This window comes from Cajanus cajan, chromosome 10 (genome assembly GCF_000230855.2).
Source record: "Cajanus cajan strain Asha chromosome 10, NIPB_CcT2T_4, whole genome shotgun sequence".
NCBI classification, from domain to species: domain Eukaryota; kingdom Viridiplantae; phylum Streptophyta; class Magnoliopsida; order Fabales; family Fabaceae; genus Cajanus; species Cajanus cajan.
The window spans coordinates 18205070-18224987 of record NC_138526.1 but is presented as its reverse complement, the minus strand read 5'-3'; the positions used below and the strand labels follow the sequence as shown (position 1 = coordinate 18224987).

Below are 19918 nucleotides of genomic sequence, written 5' to 3'. Positions count from 1 at the left end.
ATTTGTTCAAGAATTCCAGGTGAATTCGTTCCATTTTAATTCTTTGTGAATCTTTGTGGAAAATCTTGAGAAGGGGTTCTCAAGTGGTGAAGTTTCTTGTAGTGAGATCTACAAGGGTTGCTTTCTTGGGGTCAAGAAAGTGGTTATCTTTTAGTAGTGAAGTATATGCATGTGTGTTTGCTTGTAAACCTTCTTGCTTAAAGATAGTGGAAAAATCTTAATCAGGTGGTGATTAAGGACTGGATGTAGGTCACATGTGGAGTGGCTGAACCAGTATAAAAGACTTGTGCAATCTTCTTCTACCCTATCTCTTATATTGTGTAATTCATTGGTGGAACTTTAAAGAAGATAAAACTTGATTAATAAGTGCATGTGAATCTTGATGGTTTGAATCTGTAATTGAACATTATTGCTGAACCTTACTGTGTTGAATCAAGTGAGCACATTGTATTCATATCATCATAACAAGTCTTTAGGAGGGCTTTATTTGAAAATTCTGTCATAGAAAAGTTTTGATTGAAATTAAGATCCAAAAACTCTGATAAATTTTTAAAGGGTCATTAAATCCAATTCACCCTCCCTCTTGGATTGTGCCATTCTTTTCTATCAATGATGAGTGACAATTTCAAGGACTAAATTAGTCATTTACTCAAATGATTTACCCAAAAAGAACACTTCCTATCTAAAAACCTCACTTTTTTTTTTACCTTTGGTATCACAACCTAACTTCTCACCTTCTTTTTATTTTTTTTTTTCAACCCAGTTGAGAATTCAACTCCTCAAAATTTGACTTCTCAATGAAATTTATTTTTATTTAATTTTTGTTTTAAAGTTAAAATTAATTAAATTAAATATGTTTAAAAGTTAATTAAGGTAAAATTATAAAGTGTAATGGTCATGCACTAATAATGTAAAATAGTTTTATATTGTTAACTAATCATATATCATTGTTGATATGAGTTTTTACTTGTTTATTTTAGAAGTCAATAACCTAACATTAAGGATAATTTATCATTTCGGACTAGTACTAAAACTATGAATTTTATAGGACTTATTAACTACCTAATTGTATCACTATACATTATGGCTTGGAGAAAACCTTTGTCTTTTGTTGTTGGAGTACATAAAACCTTGCCTAAGGTTTGATATTTGGTATGAGCATCAAACCTTGAAAGATAAGGATGAATTAAAGGAAAAAGTTCGTGTTTGAGAAGGATGCAAAGGTTGCAAGTATGGAGTAAGTTGGTCATTTGGGTGTTTTGTGACTAAGTGTTTTGGACTAAATGCTTGGCTTAAGAGTGGGCTATCATTGTTCCTTGGTTGGGCTAATTTTTCCTGGTAGGGTTTGACCTTTAGGACCCTTTTTGGACTTGAGGGAGGTTTCTAGAAGGGGTGGTTGCAGGAGTACTAGTAATTGAGTCCCCAGGAGTGGGGTTCCAAGTAGCTGAGTTCCTGGCACCGTGAGAACCGTGAGTAGCAACAACAATTGGGACACTCTTACAATCAAAGTTGAAATTGTGAGCCATGAATTCAACAATAACAAAAGGCACAAGTTAGTAACAATATTAAAAAAAACTAAGCACATGCACAACCAAAGACCTAACACCTACTCTCAAGTTTTTCTAAAGTGTTTGGCAAGATGGAGATCTTTAATATCTCTTTTATTTTCAACAACAGGGGAGACTCTTAATTATTTCTAAGTTTTTCTAATCTCGAGAACTCATGGTATCTGGTTCCCAAACCTTATACTTGAGTGGCTTCTTAATCCAATAGAAAGGAAACTTCAAAGCTATGTTCTCATCATCCGCAAGAATCGGATCCATGAAAAATGTGCCCCCTTCACTATTGGAAAAATTTTAAAGAATCCATCTTTAAAGTTTTTTCAAGGAGGTGGTGTAGGGTTTGAGTAGAACTCCATGAGCATGGTTGATTAAAGGATAGCCATCCAAATACGGTACTTGCCCTAGTTGTGCAAAAGTGTAAGAAAATTACAGGGGTGAGCTCTACATCTAAAGACATGTAACCAAATTGAAGCGCTTGTAGAAGTACCCAACTGTTAGGATGAAGTTGTGATGGGGCTATGTTGATAATTGACAACACCCCGACTATGAAGGTGTCTAAGGGGAGGTGGACGTTCAAGCGTTTTAAATGGCATTCTTACATGAAGAAGAAGCATGCTTCATCGATGGTAGCTTCTCAACACACACACCTTTTCTTCCTCAAAGGGTCTTTGAACCTCTATAAGGTCTTCCTTTCCAAAATCCACAATATTAGTACGATGGAGGAAGTGGATCAGCAAAGCCTCATCTGTAAACTTGGAGGAATATTCGAAGACTTTATCCAAAACCTAGTCTAATTATTCCTTCATGTCGATGTCAAACCCAACTCTTGAGTTGGGGATCAACATAAGATCTAGGTTATCAACTAGAGGAGTCACCCCGCTTAAACCAATTGCTATGTTCTTGGCCTGATCATCATCACCCACTTAGTGAACCTCGACTTCTCGGGGTATCTCAAATGTTAGTTGGGGGAGGTTCTACTCTAAGGGGGACTATCATAGCACTAGGAGTGCTAGTGGAGGAGGAAGAATGAGAGTTGTGTGAAAAAGAGTTTTCGGAGGAGGAAGATGAAGAAGAAGAATAATTGGAAATAATGTTAACTTTCATCCTTCCTAGGAATGGAGACTCTATGTTATTGTTGGAACTCATAAAAAGAAAAGAGGAAAGGTGTACCTAGTTAATACTCGACTTTTGGAAATTTTAGGAAGGCTAGTTCTTAGGGTATTCAAAAGCAGAGGTTACATGTGAATCCTTCTAAGGACTAAGAGACCTTATTTATAGATACAGAGGGCTTTAAGAGACGAAGCATCATGTCTCTTTGAACCATAAGATCCCTTTAAGATCAATGGTGGAGATGGACGCGACACTTCATCATCCCAAGATATTTCACACCTATGTGATCATAGAGCTTCTGACATGCCATCATTACACTTGACGCCTAACGTATCCAGAGGGAAACAATTTCAAATTTTAGAGTTGGGAAAAAAATCATTTTCAACTGATAACGCATTGAACTCTTCTCCCAAGAGTTGAAGACATGGGAGGCTAATGTACTGGATAGGTCTCGGATTCCCATATTGAACATTTATCGATTCTTAGCCTTACATCATGGATACATCAACTAAATGACAAGGATTCGATAGTGCTCACCTAGCCCAAATGTAGTATTCCCATATGATGAGTAATTCTCAACCTACCAGACACACTCCTATAAGATCAAGTCTTGTAGAAAGTAACGTTTGAGTCTTACATAACAATAAAAGGTCTTAAATGCACTTAAATGATAAGATCTTTAATGGTAATATTTTCTCATTTATAAATACTTGCATTTCACCTCTATAAGGTACATTTTGACATTGAAAAATATACTCAAACACTTTGAACACCCCCTAACTTAAGCATCATAGTCATTTTTGTAGGTAAAACCACTATTCTCAATCTTAAAGGCCAAGGACCAAAGACGGGGGACTTTGAATTGAAAGCTTTGGAGGAATACTTCTCTACAAGTATAAGAGTAACAAGAAAAGTTGGGGTTAAAATTATGAATTTCATTTGCTTCGTCTTCATTTTCAAAGAAAATATTAAAAATGACATTTTTATTTTCTTTCAATTGTGCACTTCTTAAAAAATTTAGCCCAACATGTTTCTATATTATTTTATATTTATTTAAGAATAAAAATAGAAAATAATAAATCAAACAATCCTTCGTATTTTCATTTTTTTTATTTTCACTTTTGAAATACCTTATAAGGTGACAAATTTATAATTAAATGCTAATATTCCATAATGTCAGAGGAAAATTTACTTTGATAAGTTTCTGTTGACTTTTAGTTTGACAAGTAAGGTTTTGGGTCATATTAGACACTACCGAATTTCAACTAACCATTAATGAACGGTGATACTTAATTTAAAGATTTTCAGTATGTCATTGGCTTTATGTTTAATACTCAAGGGTGACAAATCATATGCAATCATATTTAATCAAGTCAAGATATTAATCAAAGATTACACAAGTAAAAAAGAATAAGGATAGAGAAAGTGCAAAGATATTTATCCTAATTCAGCCACTCCACATGTGATATACATCCAATCCTTAATCAAACCTAATTAAGATTTATCCACTATCTTTATGTCAGAAGGCTTACAATCACACAACACACATGCAATCTACTTCTACATACAAGATATCACTTTTCTTGAACCCCAAGAAAATACTTCTTGCAATCACCCATTACAAGAATTCCCACACTTGAGAGACCTATTCAAGATTCACTACTTTTACACCTAAAAAGTAACGAACGAATTCACCTGGTATGCTAAACAAATCAGAATGGGAATTCAAGAGAAATCTTTATCTTTTCTTCAAGATAGTGATGATGATGATGAGATCTTAAAAAAAACTTTCACAAATTGTTTTACTTCTTGGTCTTTTTGAAACTTTCGCAAAGAAACACTACAAGAAGATCACATAGATTCAACATTCCACAAAGGTTTGCTCACTATATCACTTGGTTCAATTTTTGAATGAGAAAACTATTTTTATAAAGTTTTCATTCTCAGATTATTTATAGGAATAATCGATTATTTTTTTCTTCGTCATTCTAGAAATCATCCAAGAACAACTTAATCGATTATTTCTTAAGATAATCGATTATTCCAAAGAGGTGTATTATGGAATAATTGATTATTTCACCAGATAATCGATTATTACAGTAGAGCTTTTCAGGTTACTGAAAAATAGAGCAAATAATCGATTATTTTAAGTAAATAATCAATTATTTTGAGTAAATTCTCAAAATCTTGATTTCTTCATTCAGATTGCTTTTCAAATCACATTGTATTATCATCATACCATTTTTATTTTAGTTAGGATAAGATTAGTTACTTGCACAAAGCACAAACACTTAAACATGTATAAAGATAAAACACAAAGCAATACAAGTTATAAACTACTCTATTACAACATTATTTATCTTATACACATATTTGATCTTCATACTTCCCTTTTAGTAATCATCAAAACCTTTATAAGTTAGCTTCATCAGTTTCCTTAAGATATGAATCTTAACAAGACTAGGGACTTCAAATTGAAAGCTTTGGAGGAATACTTCTCGGTAAGTATAAGAGTAACAAGAAAATTTGAGGTTAAAATTATAAATTTTATTTGCTTCGTCTTTATTTTTAGATAAAATATTAAAAATGACATTTTTCTTTCTTTCAATTGTGCACTTATTCAATAATTTAGCCCAACATGTTTCTATATTATTTTATATTTCTTTAAAAATAAAAATAGAAAACAATAAACCAAACAATCCCTTGTGTTTTCATTTTTTAAATACCTTATAAGGTAACAAATTTATAATGAAATAGTGTTATTAATACTTTGGTAAACATACCCACTTAAGAAGATTTCATAATATTTAAATATATAATTTTTTTAATTAATTTCTGCCGTCTTTTCGTTCGACAAGGTATTGTGTCATATTAGACACTATCAAATTTTAGCTAACTAGTAATGAACGTTGATACTTGATTTGAGGAATTCCAACATTGACATTAACTTTATGTTCAATAGTCATTGAAATATCATCTCTTATCTACCATTTTTTTCATTAAAAAAAATAAAATAAAAGCTAAAATAGAAAGTTAACAAAAGCCAATCCTCCCTCGCACTCCATTTCTCAGTTACGCCGAACCGAGCCCGGCCCGGCCCATTTTCCCTTTCCCTTCTGACAAATTGCACTTGGCACATTGCGGAAGTAACTTGGTCATGCCGCGGGAACCGAAGAGCCTTGGCGTCAAGATCCTCTGGTTTTGGACCTTTGGAACCGCTGCCAGTACCTTCTCTTCGCATCCTCTCTCCCTCTATTTTCCCAACACCCACTAATTCTATTAATTCCACGCTTTCCCCCCTTTTTTTTTGTGACAGTTCTAGTTACGAACGTGATGCGCTCCAGAATAAGGGACCTTGAAACCCTCGTGAATGCCGAACAACAGCAGCAACAACAACACGATGCCGCTGCCACTGATTCGCTTTTAGTGGATACAGTGAGGCTCCCATCCGATGAGCCTGTGGCTCCAAACAATAAAGATTGATCTGCGTTTGATTTTTCCTTTCCTTGGAGTTTGTGGCGCTGTTTGAACTCGCCGAGAGGATAAAGGGGCACGCAACGTGTTTGTTGAATGTCCTAGCTGAAAACTAAGGCCAATCACAATGGGGAAATTCGGTATGTGTTTTATTATAATAATATTTCTTATTCCGATTGACCTTGTTCTTGCGGAATGTAGATGCCATGTGTGTGTGGTGTGAGGCAATTATTATGCATGCATGTAGATGGTAACTAAGTGGGACTGAAATGTTTCACACACATTTTGTCTTATTGTGGATCTCTGTTTTAGTTACACTTTCGTTATACGAAAAATTTCGTTGACATTAGAGGGACGTGGGTGAAAATTCATTATGTGATATCAAGAAAAGAAAAAAAGAGATAGAAAGAGATGAAGAGTATGTAGCGGGTGCTTGCATTGTGTGGGATGTCCAGGAATCTAGAATCGACACTCTTAGTTATATTATCCACTTCAAAAGGTGTTTTGAAATACACGAGCTTGGTTTCGAGATGTTTTTCAATCATATAGGAATCTTATTTTCCGAACGAAACGTAAATAAATAGCTAAAAAGAAAAATATAAGTATGGGTGTACAAATGAACAAAGATTTTATGATCATTTAATCCTTAGCACCAATGTTTTAAAAATTAGAAAAATTGGTTAAAGTATTGGATCAGTCAATCAGATGTCAAATTGATAAGTTACTAATTAAATTACATAATTTGGTCTCTATTATTTTTTTTAAAAAAAGAATATGTATATCATATATATTTTATACACTTAAATTTTAATAAAATTGATAATATATCTTAAAGGTGTTTTTAAATAGACAAAAATGATTGGATTTTTATTTTTGCTTTGTACATATTAACTATATGAAATTTATATTTAAGATGATATCTAGAATTTTTTTTGCCACATATATAACAACTAAAATTATTGGATTAGTGATGATTTTTGTTTTCATGATATGCATATTAATATATAAATTTTATGTTTTAAATAATATATCATAATGATATGCACATATATAACAAACAAAAGCATTGGATTAGTCGCAATTGTACACTCCCTGTAACACAATTTATGAATATACTAATGGACGGGTAGGACAACTAATGATGGTCAATATGCACATAGCTTTTCAAAAATTTCTAAATCGGGTTGGGTTGATGATGTGTGACATGTTTGATTTGAAATCATGTGATAGATGTGATACGTGATATGTTTAAATATATTTTTAATTTTTCAAAATATAAGATAAATATATTTTTGGTATCTTAAATTTAAAATTATTATTTTAGTCCTTACAATTTTGAAAAATCTTATTTTAGTCTCTCAGGTCATCAATAACATATCTAAAAGTGATAGATTGAAATAATATTAACTACATCAACCAAATTTAATGTGATTATTTTTACTAACTGAGACACCATTAGATATATTTTATATGATAGAATTTGACAGATTCCTTAACAAAATTTAAGTATAAAAATTAAAATAAAATTTGTTTTTTTTTTTTGAAATTATAGGGACTAAAATGATCAATTTTAAATTTAAGAGATTAAAAACATATTTAAGCTTACATGATATTATGAAATGTCAATGAAAAGGTTTTGTACTTGAATTTGATAATAGATAATAAAAATATGGAACTAATTGAAATAATTTTTAAAAAAAGACTTGAACAAAAAATACAAAAGACCAACTTATAAAGACAAAAAATATATTTATCTTTAAATAATGATTTTCTCTTTTTTTTTTTTTGGTTAATCATAGTATTGGTATGAAGCATTTACTATCAAAAGCAGTAACTTATCATTGTCAGAGATCGTAATATAGTTTATTCCATACTCAAGTCAAGATTCAATCTTGAATAATTTAGTTAAAAGACACAACAAATTGTCACTACTTGTGTTAATCAATGTTGATATAATGATTTTCTCTTTATCTATTGAAAAATAAATGCATTTTCTTTAACTTTTTAAAGCCTACCATGTTTTGAGACAATGACTACAATGGGTTAAGTTTACAAGTGGTCTATGGTGCACCACTATTATTAACTATTAGATTTATCTCACCGACATTGTCATATAGTAACATTTCGCCCCAAATTACACACTAGCATTGTTCCTATGCGACGCAACTTGGTACCTCTTCAATAAACAATGTTTTCTGTTCACACCATTGAATTTGAGAAATTGAGTCATCATCATTCTGATTCGATTATGTCCAACAAAGGCAACGAGCTTTTTCCTTTCCTTCTCAATTTTTCATGCAAATCTTACTCTTGAAGATGATAAAAATGAAAATGTAGCTAAGTGTGTGTGCATTTCAAAATCTCAAAAGCTAGAAATTTATAACATGATTTTAAGAGTTAAAGTTCCATGGTCATTATCATTGTGGCGCGTGAACACCAATGGCTTATGTGAAGCTTCACATACCAAAATATGTGATGCATTTCATTATACCCTTTCTCAGCATTGTTGATTGACTCACCACCGTGACTTTCTCAGCTTATGGATCAATCAGAGATCATAAAGAAATAAATTGTCGTCATGATCTTGCTTTTATCCAAAAGTCACAAAAACAACAATAAGGAGAGTAGGGGGAGAGAGTAAGGGAAAAAGGGCAAAAAATTAAGAAGAAATTTGTCGAGAGGGTTAGTGGCTATAAATGCTCATTGATTAGATAGGTATGAAAAATGAACCCGATCTCATGGATACTCGCTCAAATCTATCTTGACTTTGATGGGAAAAACTTGTGTTGACTAAGTTCAATTTTTTCCTGATTATTAAAGTTGAGAGTAGAGACGGAGATGTTAATACCTTTGGAAAATATATTAATAAAGCACAAATAAATAAATAATTAAATTTAGTGAGAAAGTCAATATCAACAATACAATGAATACTTCAAAAATAAAAATAGAGCAATTAGTAACAACCAATTAAATACAAAGAGTAAATTAAATTAAGAAATAAAAAAGGATTAAATTAGCCTAAGTTGAAGCATACAAAACGTTATCCTTAGAGAGAAAAATGCCTCAATTGCACTGGTAATTAGAATTTATAGTGCACTCCTCTCTCAACATACCTCGACCTATTAGATCATTCAAGTACAGTAAAAGATTCCCGAACTAAAGAACATTATTTCCAAAAATATTTAGTAGTAGAAATACTTTTTTAAGGTAGAAAGATGAGTGAAAATAGTGTATCCTTTTATTTTTCTTTCGGCACTAATATTCATAAAGATACACATCGTATTATTCTAAATGAAACAAATAAAAAGAATGTAGTCTCGCAACATAAATGTTGCTTACCTACGATAACCAGAATTTACTAACGTTTAAAAAAAAAACATTATGAGTCATAAAGTATATTGCTAAATCACCAATGAATAGCATTTGAAATCAATCAACACATTTATGCACCAGTTACTAAAACCAAAAGAGGAAAAAAAACATACTAGGTCAAATGCAATGAACTTGGACATAATAAAAAAGTTTGATTAAAATAAAAACAAAAAACAATTATATATTTAAATATTAAATTATAATATAAATTTCTAACATTCCCCAACTAATTTAAAATTTAAATATGGAAAATAATGAAATATGAGAGAAAGAACTTAAAACATTTTTAATGAAGCATGATATATTATACTTTTAGTATAAGTGTGGAGAAAAAATAGACACTAGTAAGGAGGTTGAATAGTGTATATAAAAAAAACTCGCACATTTGCAAGTATGTGAAGTAGTATTTGTCACAAACAAAGGGTTAGTAAGAGTAATCAATAAATACAAGAAGTTTTTATACTGATTTACCTCAACCACCGAAGTTACGTTCAGTTCTCAATCCAACTAGATTGAGTTTCACTAACTTTCAAAAAAGTTATAAGTATTCTTTTATTAAGACACTTCTAGTTCAACGCAAGTGTTCTTTGACTGACTTTTTCAAGTCATTACTTAAGTATTCTTTTTACAAATAAACCTCTCCAAGCTTAACCTCCAATATTCTTTTACAATCAAGCCTCTCCAGACTCTACCCTATAACAATGATTATGAAGATATTACAAGGTTGCAGTTGTTGTCTCTTTTAAACATGATTACAACTAACGTTCAAGTATAAGAAAACAATTAAAGAAGATATTTGTCCTTTGTTTAGAAAAATGGTAATAATAGGAAGCAAAGTCAGTGAGCAGTGAGGTTGTAGTCCTTTTCCTATGCCTTTTCCATGAAATTCAGGATATTTGTCCTTTGTTTTGATACTCTACATGCTTTTATACACTTTTAATAGAATGTGAGTTTCAAGACAATGACTTTTGATCTATTAAGGTATAAAACATTTATTTAAAAATTCTAAAGTGTCAATCATAAAAAATAATGGACGTTAAGAACAATTGTATGCTTCATCTTATTTGCTTAGTCTTACAAACGCTACTTCGTCTTACAAAGTCTGAAATAGTGACTTTTCGAAAACGTTTTCTTACCAAAATATGTAGTGTTTGTATTGAGGGATCTAAGATCTGTTGAGATGATGGAGATTGTTAGAGATGATGGAACATCTTGAAGACTCCTGAAGATTGTTTTAGTTTTGATGATGTATTATATAGATGTTGCTTAAGCCAATGCAAAAGGATATTGTATTGATTGAAATACATGTAGGCATGTTTGTGTGTTTGTTTATGTTTGATGATGATGATGAATGCTTAATTCAGGAACTAATCAAGTTTTTTAAGAAACCAAGAATTTGATTTTTTAGTATTTCCATGTATAAACATAAAGTAATAGATTATCATGAAAATGTAATTTACTACTGTTCTTACCGGAGATCGGTGGTAGGGACGATCTACTGGGTAAAATTGGTGAGCCTCCTTCATGGGTACGTCTCGTGTTCCAAGATGGGGGTGGTACCTGCAAAAGAGACTCCGATGCTAAAGTTAGGGTTTGCGTGAGTATATGTCTCGTATAAGTAATGCACATACCTTGGTGTGAATTAGGGTTCTTCTGGGCCTTGGGCCCGAGATCTGTTATGACCTATTTGAATGACGAGCTGACGTCACACAGCGCGTGTCCGAGGTCGTCTTGCGCTGTGAGGCCGAGCTTGGAGCTCGGCTTCGCAGTACGGATAGTACACGAGCCCCCCGAGCTCTGAAGATCGTAGGTCGAGGAGTTAAGACCGAGCTCGTCAAGTGGCCGTGACCCTTCGCGTACGCTTATCTGTCAATATGCCATGTGTCGTAACCGTCGCCTTGTTCTTGGAAACGTGTAGGCGGCGCGTTAATGGGAACTGACGGTTATGTAATGATGGCTGTGTTTGTCGTGATGGGCTCATTAAATGTGTCGCCAGTTTTGTCCCCTGGTCGACACGTGTTGTGGCCGTTTGAATTTTGGGGAAAACCTTTTCTTTCCCTCGCGCCTCTTCTCCTTTCACTTTACCTTTTGCATTCTCTTTCCTCTCTGGCTTCTTGAGCACGCCGATTTTCTTTGTCTTCTTGCTTCTGCCATCTCCGTTTTCCTCCGTCGCTCTCTCCGGCCACCGAGTTTTCCTCTTCTCGTTTCTATCTTTTCATTTATCAAAGGAGTACCAGGTACTTCGATTTCTCAATCTTCTCCCTCTTCTGGGGTTTTTTCTCCTTCTTTTCGAATCTTCTGTCCCCGAGTCTTTTTTTTTTCTCAATGGCTAGTGATAGTGGTGTTGCCTCTTCTACGCCTGCCAGAGGTAAGGGCAAGGCGCGCGGCAAGGCGGTGGCTGCCAGGGCGGCCGCTACTGAAAAGAAGAACCCGCCTAAGGACCTCATTCCAGCCATTCTTGGGTACGACTGAGTCAGGCGCGATGTGGGGGAGTGCCAAAGTGTGTTTAGGTCCTTCCTTGAGGTCAATGCAGTTTGGAGGTCGCATAGGATCTGTGACCCTTCCATCTCCCAGATGATCCGACTTGAACCTTGTCAGGCCGGTGAACGTGTGTACATGGGGAGTTCTACTGATCCTCCCCATTTCTATGTCTATCAGTGTTTTTTTAGGGATTTAGGTGTCTGCACCCAAATAGTTGGGGTTTTCTGTGGGCTTTTCAAGTCCTGTGTTCAGTTCTCGGGATAGGGGCGTCTCTTCCCGTTTTTCTCCATTTTTACCAGTTGAAAATAGGGGTTCCTCCTTATGGCTTACTGTCTTTGAGTGGGAGTAAAGACGGGGGTCTGTTTACCCTTTACTCCTAATCCTATAAAAATTTCAAGCAAGAATTTTTTCGGGTGGCGCTTGTGGACGTCGACCCGTTGGAGGATGGGGCGTTCTACTTCGGCGGGTTGCCGAAGTTTCCCTTCTATTGGCGGCAAGCCCCGTCTAGATTTCACGGGGAAGGGAAATTGCAAATGACGACGGCAGAGTCGGCCGCCATTAAAAACCTAGAAGCGCTTCCTCGCCCGCTGGATTGCAAGCTCATCCTGTCGCTTGCGAACTCGGCGTACAAGGAGAGGGGCTTAGAGAGTGAGTATCCCGTTTTTCTTAGATTGTTAGGATTTGTAGAAGCTTATCTTGCTGATGTGTTTGTTCTTTCTGTTTGCAAGCATAATGGGCAGAAACAAGTGGCGTGAGCTGAAACATCGCTACAATGTTGTTGAAATCGAGGTCCCCGAGCCTCGAGAAGAGGAGGTCGCCCCTCTAAAGATGAACAGAAAAAGAAAGAGGTCGGGGGGACCTCTGCCTCTCCAGATGCCGAGGAGGTGACCTCCAAGGCTGCTGATGCTGACGCAGTGGATCTCACCGGAAGTCCGCCGCCCAAGGAGGCTCCTCAAGTGGCCACTGAGGAGACGGGGCAGGTCGCTGAGCCCGTTGCTCAAGCTGCCAAGATGGTGACCCCGGCTGCTGAGCAAGTCGTTCAGGTCGCCGAGGTAAGTGCTTGCTTTGTGGCCTTCCTTTTATACTGCGTTCTGGTTGAGCTTTGTCCTAAAAGGAGATCTTATCTTGATTTTTGTAGGTAGGGAATGCTGCTGAGGTCCCGGTGGCTCTGAATTCGGGGGTGCCAGGGGTGGACCCCCCCGTTGCCGGGCAAGAGGTGCCTGCCTCTGTTTCTGCCGAGGCCCGCAGCAAAGGGCCCAGCTCTGAGGTCCCAACTTCTGCACCAGCGACCTCGGCGCCGCCGTTTGGCCAGTCAAAGGGGGCCCCCAGAACCCAGTACCTCGCCCAGCGCTTCGTGAAGGGTTCCTCCCAGGTGTGGCTAGACCACGTGAGCGCCTCAGAGGACATCAGCTCTTTGTGGAGTGCGGGGGTTACCTCGGAGAAGTTCTTCTCCCGTTCCTCGCTGAGCACGACTGATCAAGCTATGATCGAGTCGGCTGGGCCGGTGGAAGGTTTGGATGCTACTGAGGTCTTCTTGCAGAGAAGCATGACCATTGTGGATCACTGGAAGCACAAGTGGGCCAAGCAGCAGAAGGACCTTGAGAAGATGAGGGCCCGTGTCCAGCCATTGGAGGAGGAGAATAGGGCTTTGAGGGTCGCCCTTGGCGAGGCCAAGGGGCAGAATGAGGCGGAGCTCCGAGTTACAAGGGGAGATCTCTCGAGGGTTTAGAAGTCTCTAGAGATCGGCTTGCGGTCGAATGAGTCTTATGCTTCCCAGGTGAGTGAGTTGCAGGAGCTTGCCACCTCTTCTCGGGAACGGGTGCGTTCTTTGGAAGATGAGGTGACGTCCTCTCGAGGTCGGGTGCGCTCCCTGGAAGACGAGGTGACGTCTCTGAAGGCGGACCTGGTGGCAGCGGCCGAGAAGCGTCTTTGTGACGAGGTGCTTCTTGGTGGTAAAGAGGAGGAGGTAGCCGCTTTGAGGGTGGACCTTGCAAGGCTGGATGCGGCGAGGCCGGGGCTGGAGAAGAAGCTCGAGGAGACCGAGCGAGTTGTCATATTTGAGCATAAGAGGGGATTCCTCTAGGCAGCTCGCCAGGCTAGGCTACTTGCTCCGAGGTTCGACTTCTCTGCTATGCACGTGGAGAAAGAGGTCCGCTTTGGAAAGCTGGTGAAGGAGGATGAGCTCGAGGAGAGCTCTAGTGAAAACGCCTCCGCCTAGGCCACTTTTGTAATAACCTAGTTTATTTTTCTCTGTTTGATTTTTTCCCTTGAATTCATGTGTTTAACTCTGCAAACATTGTTGTGTATATATTTTTTGCTTATTTGCTGTTGCGTTTTTCTTTGTCTTCGCGTTTAGGCTCGATTTTTTCCTGTTTGCGCGATTTGAAAACACGTTTAGCAATTGCTGTGTATTTTTGTTCTTTGTGGCGCTTTGACCCGATTTAAAACAAAGCGATTTGTTCCAAGGTTCAAATCCGACCTTGGGTGAGATCGGGATGTTCCGCTGTGAGGTTCAAACTTGACCTTGAATGGATTATACCGAGGTTCGAACTCGGCCTTGAATTAATTATGCCCAGGTTCGAACTCGACCTTGAGTGGATTATGCCAAGGTTCGAACTCGACCTTGAGTTGACTATTCCAAGGTTCGAACTCGACCTTGAGTTGTTTATTCCAAGGTTCGAACTCGACCTTGAGTTGTTTATACCAAGGTTCGAACTCGACCTTGAGTTGTTTACACCAAGGTTCGAATTCGACCTTGAGTTGTTTATACCAAGGTTCGAGCTCGACCTTGGGTTGTTTATACCAAGGTTCGGATTCGACCTTAGATTTGAGCGAAACGTATTTAGGGTTCGTACTCAACCTTGATTAATAGCGAGATAAGCCGGGCCAAGGTTCGAATTCGACTTTGGCGTAAAGTAAAATATGTTGTGTTAAGGCTCGAACTCGACCTTAACTAGGGGTAAGATAAGTTGGGCCAAGGTTCGGATTCGACCTCGGCGCAAAGTAAGATAAGTTGTGCCAAGGTTCGAACTCGACCTCGGCCTAGCATGAAATGTTTTATGGTATAATGACTTAAAGCTAGGAGAATATGAATGAAAATAATGAGTTATTTTATTAATTGTGTAAATGTGCCTCGTTAAAAGCCCTCTCATCCAAAACCTATTTTTCTGTTTTTTGGGATAAAAGACTGAGGTGGGAAAAAACTGCACAGCTCATTCATACAAAGTTTAACTGAAGTAAAACTTGAGATGCGTGGCATTCCAAGTTCGCGGTATGGGCTTTCCGCTGAGTTCTTCTAATCGGTATGCTCCGTTCTCCAAGTTCTCTACAACTCGGAATGGGCCACCCCAAGTGGGTGCGAGTTTTCCATCTGACGTGTCTTTCCGTGCTTCGCCTAATAATCGCCACACCAGGTCGCCAACTCGGAAAGAGCGAGGTCGCACTCGCGTGTTGTATCTTCTGGAAGCTCGGAGCTTGCAGGCCTCTTCGTGGATTTGAGCTTCGTCCCTAAGCTCGTTGACTAGGTCGAGGTCAGCTTCTAACTCTTGAGCGTTCTGCTCGCTGTTGAAGACTTGGCGTCGGTGAGATGTCTCTCCGATTTCCACTAGAATCATTGCATCAGCTCCGTAAGTCAGCCTGTAAGGTGTTTCTTGCGTCGTTGATTGGGGGGTGCAATGATACGCCCAGAGGATGCTGGGAAGCTCATCGGCTCATTTTCCTTTAGCGTTCCCTAGTCACTTCTTAAGTTCTCGGAGGATGACCTTGTTGGCGGCTTCAGCCTGGCCATTGGTCTGGGGGTGTTCCACCGAGGTTGGGAGATGCTTGATACCGAGCTCACAAAGGAAGTCGTCGAAGCCTTGTGCGATGAACTGCCTGCCGTTGTCAGTGACGAGAGTGTGAGGGATTTCGAATCTGCAAACAATATTCCTCCAGGTGAATCTTTGTACATTTTCGGTGGTGATCTTGGCGAGTGGGCATGCTTCGATCCACTTGGTGAAATAATCGATCGCCACTAGGAGGAACTTGAGTTGACCTTTCGCGGGGGGGAATGGCCCGAGGATGTCGATTCCCCACCGGGAAAAAGGCCATGACGACATCATCTGGTGAAGAGTTTCGGGTGGCTGCCGATGTGAGTTGCCGAACTTCTGGCATTCTTTGCACTTCTGCACGTAGTCCTGGCAATCCGACTTCAGAGTGGGCCAGTAGTATCTTGCTCGGAGTACTCTGGTCGCCATTGAGCGCGCCCCGGAATGCATGCCACATATGCCTTGGTGGATCTCCTCGATGACATAGGCTGCCTGAGGTGCGGTTAAGCACTTGAGCAGTGGGGTGGAGATGCCACGCTTGAACAGTTCGTCGTCGACAATCACGAACTTTGCCGACTTCATCCTCATCTTCCGAGCTTCGTCCTTATCCTTGGGCAAAACTCCTACCTTCAAGTAGCTCCAGATGCTGGTCATCCATCCCTGGTCTTCGCTGTCGCTAGTGTTGACGACCTTGTCGTCTAGGCGGGGTGAGTGCAAGGTTTCCTAGATGATGGTCCGATGTTGTCCAGGGCGTTTGGTGCTGGCGAGCTTTGAAAGGAGGTCAACTCTAGTGTTTTGTTCTCGCAGTACATGCTGTATAGTGAACTCGTCGAAGGACGAGATCTGCTGTGATGCCATGTGGAAATACTGTTGCAGGAGAACATCCTTGGCCTGGTATGTTCCGCTGAGCTGCTCTACCATGAGTTTCGAGTCGCTGTTGCAACTCACTCTCCGAGCCCCGAGGTCATGAGCCAGCCTTAGCCCCGCGAGAAGTACCTCATACTCTGCCTAGTTGTTGGTCACCTTGAAGCTGAACTTGAGGGATTGCTTCAAAGTGACTTGGTTCGGTGCCTCTTAGATGATACCTGCACCACCACCTTTAGAGTTGGAGGATCCGTCAACGTGCAAAGTCCATACCTGTGGCTCTTCAGCTGAGGTGGGCGTGAGTTTGGCTACGAAGTCGGCTAGGCATTGAGCTTTCAGGGCACCGCGACTTTCGTACTGGATGTCAAATTCGGACAATTCTACCGACCAGGCTATCATCCGCCCGGCGAGCTTTGGCTTCCTCAGGATCTGCTTGATTGGGTAGTTGATCTTGACGACCACTTGGTGACTCTAGAAATAAGGTCGAAGATGCCTGGCTACCGTGACAAGTGCCAATGCGAGCTTTTCAATGGTCTGGTACCGTTTCTCCGTGTCTTGGAGTACTCGGCTGATGAAGTAGATTGGTGTTTGCACTTTCTGGTGCTCTTGTACTATAATTGTGCTGATGGCACTTTCTACTACGGCCAAGTAGAGGAGGAGGTCAGTTTTGTGATCCAGCCTCTACAGGATTGGCGGGGTCGTGAGAAAGGTTTCGAAGCTTTTGAAAGCCTCCTCGCATTGGTCCGTCCACTCGAAGTTCTTTGGCTTGCGCAGCAGGGTGAAGATGGGCTCTGCCTTGTCCGCTAACCTGGGGATGAAACGGGAAAGGGAGACCAACCTTCCTGCCAGACGCTGGATGTCCTTCACGGTCTGGGGACTCTTCATCTGGATGATGGCTTTGCATTTTTCCGGGTTGGCCTTGATCCCCCTATTAGTGATCATGAAACCCAAGAACTTACCTCCCTGGATGCCGAAGACGCATTTCTCTGGGTTGAGACGCATGTTGTGTCTCCTGATCTAGCCGAATACCTCGGCGAGGTCGGCAACATGGGTTCCGGCTGAGGTGGTTTTGACCACCATGTCGTCGACGTAGACCTCCATGTTGCGGCCGATTTTCTGGTGGAAAACCTTGTCCATTAGCCGCTAGTAGGTGGCTCCTGCATTTTTTAGGCTGAAGGGCATCACCTTGTAGCAATAATTGGCGCGGTCGGTGATGAACGACGTATGCACCTCGTCTGGTGGGTACATCAGGATCTAGTTGTACCCGGAGTAAGCATCGAAAAAACTGAGGAGGGCGTGCCCGGATGCTCCGTCAACCAGTCTGTCGATACTCGGCAAAGGATATGAGTCCTTGGGGCATGCTTTGTTTAGGTCGGTGTAGTCGACGCACATGCGCCACTTCCCCGAGCTCTTCTTCACCAGAACCACATTTTCCAGCCATGTGGTGTATCTAACTTCACGGATGAAGCCGACGTTTAGTAATTTCTGTGTCTCGGTGATGATGGCTTCCCGCTTCTCGCCACCGACTTTCCTTTTCCTCTAGGCCACTGGTTTCGCCTCCTTATGAATTGCTAACCTGTAACAGATGAAGTCGGCGTCTATGCCTGGCATGTCGGCACTGGACCATGCAAAGAGATCGCGTTCATGAGGATCTCAGCTTCGAGCTGTTGTCGTAAGTCTGGGTTCAACTACCTGCTAAATTTCGTGCACTGCCCAGGAAGACTCTCGATCTGGAGGTCATCGAGCTCGTCGATGGGACTTGGTCATTCATCATGGTAGTCTGACCTCGGATCGAGGTCGGTGATATCCACTTGGGCGATATGAGCCACTGTGGGAGGATCGCTTCGACGGCGTTCGTCGGGCGAGGAGACCTTCAGGCTTTCGGCGTAGCACTGCCGGGCTGTCTTCTGGTTTGCTTTGACGGAGATGATCTTACCGTCACTTCCTGGGAACTTCATGGTGAGGTGCGGGGTGGACACCACTACTCCGAGTTGATTTAACGTCGGCCTCCCAATGATGGTTATAGGAGGTGTTGGCTTCCACGAGGAGGTATTGGACCATAATCCTCCTTGTATCCAGAGAGGTTCCGAAGGTCGTCAGAAGATCCACGTACCCTCGAGTGTGAACTTGCTCTCCTGCAAATCCAACTAGTGGCTCTGTGTGAGGTTGGATAAGGGAGTGAGGGATGTCTAACCTGAGGAACGTCGGCCAATAGAGGACGTCGGCCGAGCTTCCTTGGTCGATCAACGTCTTGTGGACCTCCCAGTTGGCGACCTCCACGGCGATGACCATTGGGTCGTCCTGGTTGGGGCAGATGCCAGCATAGTCGTCGTTGGTGAAGGTGATCGGCAGTGAGCTCTGGTGCGAGGCTGAGGTGGTGGAGTGGACGCCGTTGAAACTACGCAGGTGTCTTTTTCGAGCTGAGCTGCTGGAGCCTCCCCCTGCAAAGCCACCTGCAATGGTGTTGATTACTCCTCGTAGAGGAGCTGACATTGTTTCTTGGCTTACCTCGGCTTGCACTGCTCCACCGGCATTTTGCTGAGAGCTAGAGGGTTGGTCCGTGCGAGATCCCGAACCACGACCTCTGCCTCGTCCTCATCTGCTGTAGCCCCCTCCGTGACCTTGCTGTCGCTGGACATATTGGCCGAGGTGGCCTACCTGGATGAGTTCTTCAATGCGGTCTCGGAGTGTACGACACTCTTCAATGGTGTGACCATGATTTCTATGATACCAGCAATGCTTGGATTTGTCAGCACTGTTGGGGGTGTGACCTGGTGGTGGCAGGGTGACCAAGTTGCTGTTACTGGCCTCCTCCAGGATATGTACTCGGGGCGTGTTCAGGGGAGTATAGAAGTCGTATCTTCCCCCTCTGTTTGCCCTAGCCGACTTCTTGAACTGGCTGTCATTGTTGACCTTGATCTTGTCCTTGTGGCCCTGTTCTGGCTTCATTGGCCCCTTGCCGCGAACTTGGTCACGAAAAGCGGAGTGCTCCTCCATCTGGATGTAGCCCGCAGCACGAGCGCGGAGCTCATCCATGTCGCGAGGGGCTTCATGGCACAGACTGTCGACGAACGGTCCTGGCTTGAGTGCCATGAGCATGGCGTGTAAGGCGACTTCGGGATTCAGGTTCCGAATCTTCACCGAGATGCCGGCAAAGCGTTCCATGAACGTCCGTAGTGGTTCATCGTCGCCCTGTCCGAGGCTGTGAATCGTCTGTGTAGTATAGAGGTCGATGTGCTCGTCCGGATC

At 40.7% G+C, this 19918-nt stretch overlaps 1 protein-coding gene and 1 non-coding gene across 2 annotated transcripts; one reads left to right on the top strand and one right to left on the bottom strand.

Annotated features, from left to right (window-relative positions):
- Positions 1 to 4942: 4942 nt before the first annotated feature.
- LOC109809665 (uncharacterized) lies at positions 4943 to 6495 on the top strand. Its single transcript, XR_014430319.1, has 2 exons — positions 4943 to 5896; positions 5989 to 6495. It is a non-coding gene; the product is annotated as an uncharacterized LOC109809665 (transcript).
- Positions 6496 to 16528: 10033 nt separating this feature from the next.
- LOC145952355 (uncharacterized) lies at positions 16529 to 17068 on the bottom strand. The gene is made up of 2 exons (XM_083064703.1): positions 16891 to 17068; positions 16529 to 16809 (listed from the first exon to the last, which is right to left on the bottom strand). Exons 1-2 carry the CDS (start codon positions 17066 to 17068, stop codon positions 16529 to 16531), a joined length of 459 nt encoding a protein of 152 aa, XP_082920829.1.
- Positions 17069 to 19918: the final 2850 nt, after the last annotated feature.

Coding starts and splice junctions, on each gene's coding strand:
- LOC145952355 (XM_083064703.1), bottom strand. CDS start 17,068: ATGATAGCCTGGTCGGTAGAATTGTCCGAATTTGACATCCAGTACGAA. Junction 16,810..16,890: donor CTCTAAAGGTGGTGGTGCAG/GTATCATCTAAG, acceptor ACAACTAGGCAG/AGTATGAGGTACTTCTCGCG.